The 9175-nt window shown below is 43.8% G+C and overlaps 1 protein-coding gene across 2 annotated transcripts; it reads right to left on the reverse strand.

The window, feature by feature from the left end:
• Positions 1–777: 777 nt before the first annotated feature.
• On the reverse strand, positions 778–9139 carry esco1 (establishment of sister chromatid cohesion N-acetyltransferase 1). 2 transcript variants are annotated; one of them, XM_031583939.2, is made up of 10 exons: positions 8683–9139; positions 4960–7435; positions 4714–4801; positions 4495–4558; positions 4198–4282; positions 3316–3447; positions 2938–3027; positions 2593–2736; positions 1923–2107; positions 778–1780 (listed from the first exon to the last, which is right to left on the reverse strand). In XM_031583939.2, exons 2-10 carry the CDS (start codon positions 7432–7434, stop codon positions 1633–1635), a joined length of 3411 nt encoding a protein of 1136 aa, XP_031439799.1. In that variant the 5' UTR covers position 7435; positions 8683–9139; the 3' UTR covers positions 778–1632. The 2 variants fall into 2 exon arrangements, with proteins under 2 accessions (XP_031439799.1, XP_031439800.1); XM_031583940.2 differs by having other exon boundaries at positions 8650–9139.
• Between the last annotated feature and the right edge of the window lie 36 nt (positions 9140–9175).

Raw genomic sequence — 9175 nt, forward strand, 5'->3', positions numbered from 1 at the left:
CAGTGAAATTCTTGTTACAAGACACCGCACAACAACCTAACATACCATATAAATACTCTGAACATATACTAAACATATAATAATAAATCTATATTAACTAGAAAACTATTACCCTAAAAGCTTGAATGTGACCTGCTTCCCCTTTCTCTCTAGAGCAGGACAGCAGGAATTCTGAAGTGCATCTAATCTAGTATTGCAGAAGAGGGGGTGAATTCCATTCTTTCTACACTTACTTGCCATGTGATCCTGTTTTCTTCTTTCATTATGAAATAACCAATCACAATAACCAGTTACTTTTCATGAAGTACCCTGGATTTGATTTATTATTTTATATTTTGTTGCACCACTGACATTTCCCGCCAAAGAGCACCGTAGCTCATTCTTTGTGAAGCACCTTTCAGTTCAGATGGTAACCTGTGTCATTTTGTAATGTGGCTACTCACTCATCTTTGTAATGTGAGGTTTGCTCCGTCTTGTTCAATGGTGTAATTCACATAATGAACAATGCTGCGGCACATGGCTGTAATTTATAAACTACAATAGAACCTACTTGACAAAATCTCAAATCTCACTTTTTCTCCTGAATCCAATCTCATTATTTCACATGGGTGTATCAATCACAATCATGTCATTTCCAGAATGCTTACTAAATATTTGAACCTATGTGAAATGACTTTGTTTTGCAAAATGTACAATGAATAACTGCTCATGTTGACTATATGGACAATATAGAAAAGCAGCCGGCATTATTGGATTGATGTAATAAAAACAATGATGTTAAAGGAGGCCTTTTATTAGACTTTTTTTTAACAGGTTACATTATACAGCTATTTGTATAGCTATGTCATCTAATCTCCGTTTTGTACACTAGGTCAATTACACAATGTTACCGTTATCAAATGTGTCTATTGCTGTCAATTTCATTTGTGTAAACTTTTAAAACACCAAAAGTCTGTAATTGTAAAAAGAAAAATGCCAAGAAAATATTTCTCTTTTAAAATGTTTAACAGTACAGTTTTAAAGGTTTTAAACCAACAAAAAGGATCACTCATTGATGTTTTGGAACCTGAGATTCTAAAAGTAGTTGTGAGGGTTTCCTCTCCCGGCCAGAAGGTGTCGCCCACAGCTAGCGTTTCGAACCGTCGGTGCAAAGTCTCACGACTGAGCTTTGGAGAGAGGAAACCAGTTTGGGGTTGCTGATGTGCTTGGGGATAAATGACACCTTTTGGGAGGTCCAAGCGAAGTTCACGATCCACTCAAAAACTTGAACCTGAGCGAACATCATCAGACTCTCTCCCGGAGCAAGTGATAATATAACGTGAAATACCGTCGGCCTAATTTCACTGGCCAGACTTAGTGGTAAAAACACTTGGCCAGTCTCTCTCAGTAAGGACCGACAGCGTCCGCTTTGCTTGGTTCGCTCAGTTCAAACCAGTGACAGCGTTCCACATATGTGAGATTTGCTGTGCCGTGTCCACTGCATGTCTCTGTGCTCAAGCCCATTCAGAATGAACTTGATACATAATTGCCGTTCGTTTTAAATCCAGGCCATGATTTCTCATCTCAAAACTTACATGGTTCAGTCAGTGATCTGGGGGGTACACACATGGGGGGGGGGGGGTAAGGGTAGGGTCAAGTTGAACGGTTCCCACTGACAAAGTTATAGACCAGGAACTGGGAGGTGCCACAGTACTGGGTGGCAAATAGCTTTCCGTCAGGTGTGGGGTCTGAAAAGGCAATCTCTTCTTTGCTCAGGTGTGAACCGTAGATGAAGTTATTCCTACAATGTGATACAGAAAATGATGTTACTGCATGAAAACAAACTTGCTTCACTTTAATTCATAATGATTGCTTCTCCAACACATTCGTTGGGTTTGTCTTTTAGCATTACAAAGTAGTCAGATGATGGGGCCATCACTCACCTGAGACACTCGATCATGCGCGAGGCGATGCCCTTCCGTCTCATAAGACTGAAGACCCAGATGCGGCTGATGCCGCAGAGCGCTGGCTCGGGGTTGGTGGAGCAGCACCAGGCGCGCTGCCGCTCGAACATCATCTTCTCCCCCTCCGAGCCCTCCGGCCCCGGCTCCTCTATCACCCGGTAGCCCTGCAGGAGCGAGAGGGAGACGGCAAGACAGTCACTGACCACATAGGCCATAAAAAATGAATGTAAACAATAACATTATTATTATTATTATTATTGTTGTTATTACCATTACCACATATCATTTGCCATAGGCTATTTCAGTTCAAATTCTTCGGTCATCCTATGTTCCTTTTCCATTGCTGAGGAAGTTCACGGACTACTAGACCAACACAACTTTTCTTTGGACTTCTCACCTTAAGGACAAGCACTCACACTTATCTTATCTCTTATCTTCAAATGATAAAATTAGAGCCATTTATCCTGATCTCTGAATGCAAGAGGATTTGAACTAGATCACAGTGCAAATTATTAATCTAGGCCACACTGCAGCCTGTTGTTAAGGTAACCACATGGAATGCTTATCTGGCATCAAAACCTGAGGAGAAAAAAAAGCGTTGTGGAAAAACAGACTCAAGCACAAATGCAGACACTCAGGCATGTCTCACTTCCTGAATGTGCTCCGCGATGAGGCAGCCTGCCACCTTCTTGTCACTGGAGATGAACAGAAAGGTTTTGGTCTGGGAGGGGCACTTGGTCTCGACCTGCTGAAAACCCAGGTCATTGTCCACCATCTCCCTGATCTCCTCCACCTTGGCAGAGATGAGAGGAGGGTAACAATGGTTACTCAAAGCCATCACCAGACACATAACCATCTCAGACACTTAATTATTATCATCTCATACCCCATTTAGTAATTACATCTCAATAAAGGGCAGATGCTGCTTCTCTGTAGTAGGCCTGAGGGTTGGAAGAGCGAGGTGCTGAAATGGGACTGACCATCTGAAACGTACCTTTTTCAGTGCATACTTGGGGTCATCGGGAAGTACAAGAATGATTTTGCCATCTGGGTACTCTCCCAGAATCCTCTCTTTCTTCCATCCCTGAGGGAGTCAGAAACAAGGTTTGGTACGAGTCACTGAAAACCTGACAGGACTGATATGTATATCATATATATATAGTATATATATATAAATAATATGTTTTAATATCATATATATAATATGACAGTCTTGAGGGTTTGAAGGGTTCTTACACGCTTGTTCACATTTCAAAGTATGCTTTCAAATCAAGTGTATGTTGGCCTGTTGGCCTGTTGGCATGGGTAAGTGTGGGCAAGGGTGTGCTCCATGTGCACGTCTCATTGTGTGTGCATATGTGCTCCTCCTCACCACGTATTTAACGGCGCTGATGAACTGGTTGTGGAAAAGCAAGTGCTGAGACTCGTCCTCTTGGCTGGATGCAGAGTATAGCATTCCACACACACTGCAGAGCACTGACCCAAAGGGCTTCTGTCCAGAGTCCTACAACACACACACACACACACACACACACACACACACACACACACACACACACACACACACACACACACACACACACACACACACACACACACACACACACACACACACACACACCACAAACACACAGACACAGAGAGACACACAGACAGACACACACACACACACACACACACATACAGACACACACACAGACAGACACAAACACACGCACACAGACACACAGACACACAGACACACACACACAAGATGTAACAAAAAAAGTTATAGTTAGAGTTTATCTCTATTTACCTCTGTGCGAGGAGTAATATACTGCAGACGTTTCTTTCCAGAAAACAGAAGCCCAACTAGCTATGTGAATGATGTGCCTGGGAGAATGTGAGCAATGTCAACTCTGCATAATCCACATTTACATTACATTTACATTTAGTCATTTAGCAGACGCTTTTATCCAAAGCGACTTACAATGTATACACATTTTACACTGATGGCACACTGCACATCAGGAGCAATTAGGGGTTCAGTGTCTTGCTCAAGGACGCTTCGACAGGGAATCGAACTAGCAACCTTCTGATTACTAAACGACTTCTTTACCTCCTGTACCACTGTCGCCCCTACCACCACACCATTAAAAGCCAGACACGACTGTGCGGGTGAAAATCAACCCAGTGCGGCCATCTGGGGCCTCTCTGTTCGATGGAGGCTGTAGCAGAAGGGGAGGTTCGATATTTACGCTATATTAAGACTCACGGTTGTGGTCTGCTGGCCTCCTTTGCTGGCCTCTTTCTTCACATCTTTCTGGAGCTTTGCGTCAGACTGAGGACCACAGTTAGGCCTGTAAAACACATATACTCAAATTAGCACAATATTTTACAACACTTACTTTTCTATGTTCATAATCACATGAGCATACAACGTTACACACTCAAACACGATACGCAATGAGCAGGAACGGACACATAATAAAGAAGATATAATTATATTTTACAGCTGATGCTGTGAATGAATGAATGTATGACCACAAGAAAAGATATTCTTGTATCTTACTGGACAATCTCTCCGGACGGTGGCTTTGTCTGATCCGTTTGAGCTGGTGGCTTTACTTCCTTATCTACATGGTTTGATAAAACGCGGTTAGTGTTTTGCAAAACATATTATAGAACATTTAAAGTATTGAGTTCTACATTTCATTTCCAAACAACATGGTCTCTTAGGTGTGATAAACTGGGCTAAACTGATGCCCCTAACGCTTTAAGACGGCTTTACCTGCAGGTGACTTAACACAAAGCTGCTTCTCTGCGACACTCACTGTGGACCCTTTGGACTGTGTGATAGAAGTCTGTGCTACATTGCTCTGTAAGGTTTAATGACAAGAAACAGAAAAAACAAACACATTTCAGAAAGATTACACATGGATAAACTAGTTACTACAACAATAATCAAAATCCCTTATCCCTAAAATATGACATGTTGATGATAACAGTGTGGACAGCCACAACGTTTCCTCACTACCTCATGTTTCCCATTGCTGGGCACGGCAGGCGTGGGGATCTCGTCATCTAAGCCGTCCAGCACGAAGTCATCGGCAGAGTACTTGGGCCTGGGAGTATAGGGTTTGTACTCTATTGGAGGACGTGTCTTTGGGACAGCCACCCCATTTGGTCGAGGAGGAGGAACTGAAGGGAGCGCTCTCTTGGGTACAGGTTTATTAGAAGGTTTGGGGGTATTCTCCTTCGAAACGGGATGCTTGGGGGTCCGGTCGGGTCTAGACAAATTTGAGGAGGCAGCTGGGGTGGGAGTATTAATAACAGAAGCAGCAGCAGGAGGAGGAACAGGAGAGGAAACAGGAGCAGGAGCAGGAGGAGGAGCAGGAGCAGAAACAGGAGTAGGAGTAAGAGCAGGAGCAGGAGTGGAAGGAGCAACAGTGGTAGAGGCCGAAAACCAAGGCTCCTCTCTAAGAGGCTGGTTCTGACTGGCCTGATCGGACTTCAGTTTCTTGACGCGTGTCCATGTCAGCTTGTCCCTCTGAAGCTCCACCTGCCGCAGCCTCTGGTACCGAGAGAGCTTCTTCTTTTCGTGGACCTTCAGTGGTACGGTTATCTGGCTCAGGAAGAAGCGCCTCTTGGGCGTCTCTGCCTCGGGCTGTGGTGCTGGTTCCGGGGCCTTCTGCTCGGGCTCACTGGTCTGCTGGGGCTCTTTAGAGCCGAGAGGGGACTGAGTTGCTTCCGCTTCCTTGGACTCGGGTTCATCTTTCTGTGTTGCAGGGGTTGCAGTCGTTTCATCTCTGACTGCTAGGGCTGCTTCTTGTGACGGCAGTGCTGCTACAGTTTGGGCAACGTCTTTTTCCTTCTCCTTCTCCTTCTTTATCTCCTTGATTAACGCAGTGTCCGACGCAATGTCATCAGCTATCTCCTCACACAGGGCCAGGATGTTCAGCTGTCTGTGAGCAGCTCTCTTAGAGGCTGCAGCCATTGCTTCTGCTTGTGCAGCCAGACGAGCTTTGGTCCTGGCTTGAGGATTCATGGCCTGCTTCCTGGGCTGTCCTGGGCTGCCCCCTGCCATGCTTTTCCCGGTGACGGAGTCCTTTGACAGGGCCCTCACCACCTTAGACGCACATGAAGAACTCAGTAGTCCAAGTGCTACCTTATCCAGTGCATCATGCTGGATATCTAGTGAGCTGAGCAGGTTCTCACTCACCACTTCCACCACACAGTTCTCAATTTCAATCTCAATGTCGTCTATGTCCATCGGTTGTGTGTCTGAAGAACATTCCAGCTCTGGTGAGGAGGGCGCGATATTTGGTCCCTCTGGAGATTCAGCAACACTGCAAATGCGTGATGCTGTCAAGTCAGTCTCTGTTGAACTGGGTGGATCAGTGCAAGTGCTAGACTCTTCTGGGACTGGTTTCAACTGATCAGGGGGGTTTATAGGGTCTTCCAATGTTTCGTCAGGTTCAAGTGTAGAAACAGCGGCGGCTTCCTTGTGCTCTTCCTGGTTATCGTTGCTCTCCTCTTTCACCTCTGAGGTAGATACCGGAATATCCTTTAGAGTTTCTGCAGTCTGGTCAGTCACGGCTGCATTTTCTGTACTTGGAACCTCTACTTTGTCACTAGCAGGAGTCAGTGGTTCTTCCTTTTTATCTGCCATCTTTTCAACTTGCTCCCCGGCCTCTGGTGCAGGTACTGGACAGTCCTTCGGAGAGTCCTCATTTGTGTTGCAGGCCACAGAATCTGGTTCTTTATGCTCCGTTGGCTCATCTTTACTTTGCTGCTGTGTTTCTGTTGTGGCCACTGTATTGTCCTGTGTAGGTTCCACAGATTGATGCTCCAATATGGCTTCCTCCTTAGGCCTTTCAATTACTTGGCTTTCCTTTCTCTCAGGTGAAGAGACAATAGTCTTTACTGGCTGGGGCTTCCAAGTTGTAAGTTTGGTGGTCTTGCCATAGCTGTGATCTATCTGTATGAGGTCTAGTATCAGCTGTAAACCTGTAGATTCTAACCTGACAGAAATATCTGTTTCCTTTGGGTTATACTTCCTTTTGTAGCTCCCTAGGCCATTAGATGGAGGGCGACCAACAGGACGTTTTATTACAGCACCCTCGCCATCCTTCTCCTTTAGGTTCTTCCTTCTAGTTCTCTTTCTCGGAATTGACTCTCGAATTTGTACAGACATTTCAGGATCCTTTGAGTGTTCTGGCTTTACTGTAGCTCCTTGTTCTGCTGTGTTTTTTGTCTGCCTCCGCCGTTTCGCACCCTTCGCAGGTCCCCTGCGCTTGGCTGACTGACGGGGGCCACTGGTGTTCTCCTCTCCTGTGAGCGATTCCTTAGATTGTTGATCCTCCATCCTTTTCTTCTGTGATGCTGCTGCTCGCAGTGACCTGCGTGGAGTCTCGGGAGCATCGCTGGCCTCTGTCCCCGGCTGCTGGTCCAGCTTCCTCTTTTTAGTTTGTCCTTCATCTGATTGTACCCTTCTCTTATAAGCTGGCATTCTGCAAAAAGAAAGACACATTGGAAAAGATTAGCATCAAAACAAAAACTGAATGCAACAATAACTTAATGCAAGATGTTTACAGACATTTTGTCACCATCACCGGTTCATTATAACTGACTAAAACCAATCTCAAATTTAAATCTCCACAGAGTTAATAATTTAGGCTAAATTGCATACCATTAAATTAAGGTGGTAAACTGTTTACATTGCAACTAAAGTAAACAGTGCAACTCAATATTCGAACACACATCGAATCTGTTAATGCAATCAACGTTAAATGTACCTATAATCGATCACTGGCTTTCTATACATTATGACATCCATAGAATTACTCCAACAAGTATCTATTACATTTTTATTGAATTTCCATTTTCACTGCATGGAATGTTAATTTTGTACCTTAAACCATAAATATCATGGCAGCAGACGATTTTGGTCAATTTTAAATGGCACGTCATACGAAAACACAAGGCCTGTGCCTACATCTCCAGAATTATCCCTGAGACAGGCATGCATTTTGAAGCATCAAATTATGCATTAATAAATAGTGAGCCCTTATAGTTCAAACATAGTAAGTAAATAAAACTGAAATACACCGGCTTGGTAACTATTAATTCTGAAGGCTAGCCGGCGAGCTAATAAGGTGACTGGGTGAGTGAATGGCTCACTCGCAAAAAAGCCTAGCTAAAAATAACAACTACAAGCTAACTCATCTCAATAGAGCTGGTAGCCACTTAATCATTCTGCAGTAACCTCAAATACTATCGATATCTCACCGAAGACGCTCTCATTAGAAACCTACTAATGTTTAGGTAGCTACTTATCTGGCTCAAGTCACAGGTCCGCTTTAGCAGACTATCTACGCTAGTTGCTACATAGCTAGTCATCTTTCAAAATTGCCATCATGATTGTCCAGCACACCTTACTTTGTGTACATGCTCTTTGGCAAGCTTTTCCATAAAATATAAGATGCCTACATCTCTAATATCTAAGTGTGTCGTGAAACTATTATATGTGACTGACAAATGACTACTTCTAGCTTTTTTACGACAACTGATCATCAGCTAGCTAACCTAGCTATAGGTAGCTAGGACAGTCAACAAGCAAGCCAGCAAAACAAACGAGGAATAAGGAGCTTGTTTGGCAGCCACAGCGTATAACATATGTGCGACCACTCACGATACACATCGATTTTGCAGAATAGTAACTTACTCGCAAATAAACCGATTATTTATAAAAACTCACTTTATCGTTTACTTCTACTCCCCAACAACTGCTGTTTTCTTCTGTGGAGTAAAGTTTGGCTGTACTTCCGGAGCTAGCCGAGCAGAGGGAAGTGAGGAGAAAAGGGGGTCATTGTGTTTTTTCCTCTCTCTTTTAATATGATTAAGTGTCTTCATCACATGAAATACACATCATCGTTGGTGGGATTCAGTGTGTATATCACTGATTTGTGTGACAACATTTCTGAATAAAAGGGAATACTACAATGAGGCATTATGATATGAAATGCACAAGAAGTCTACACCCGCCGTCTGATAGTGTTAAAGTGAATCATTAGAGCCGAAACATCATATAACTCGTATGTTATTATAATGTCATCGCTTCGTGCAAATCACATCTAACTGTTGCTAGTTCAACGTCTGGCATATAGACTGATGTCAATAAAAACTGCCATTAAGGATTTAGACACTATTGGCATTGCACATTTGAGTGTTTACAGTCATAGAGCTAAAAA

The sequence above is a fragment of the Clupea harengus genome, chromosome 17 (assembly GCF_900700415.2).
Source record: "Clupea harengus chromosome 17, Ch_v2.0.2, whole genome shotgun sequence".
In the NCBI taxonomy this organism is placed as follows: domain Eukaryota; kingdom Metazoa; phylum Chordata; class Actinopteri; order Clupeiformes; family Clupeidae; genus Clupea; species Clupea harengus.

Excerpts from the sequence above, each read along its gene's own strand:
- esco1 (XM_031583939.2), bottom strand. The coding sequence starts at position 7,434 with ATGCCAGCTTATAAGAGAAGGGTACAATCAGATGAAGGACAAACTAAA. Across the intron at positions 3,448-4,197 it reads GAGGCCAGCAGACCACAACC|GACTCTGGACAGAAGCCCTT; the intron begins GTGAGTCTTAAT and ends TGTGTGTTGTAG. Across the intron at positions 1,781-1,922 it reads CGCATGATCGAGTGTCTCAG|GAATAACTTCATCTACGGTT; the intron begins GTGAGTGATGGC and ends ATCACATTGTAG.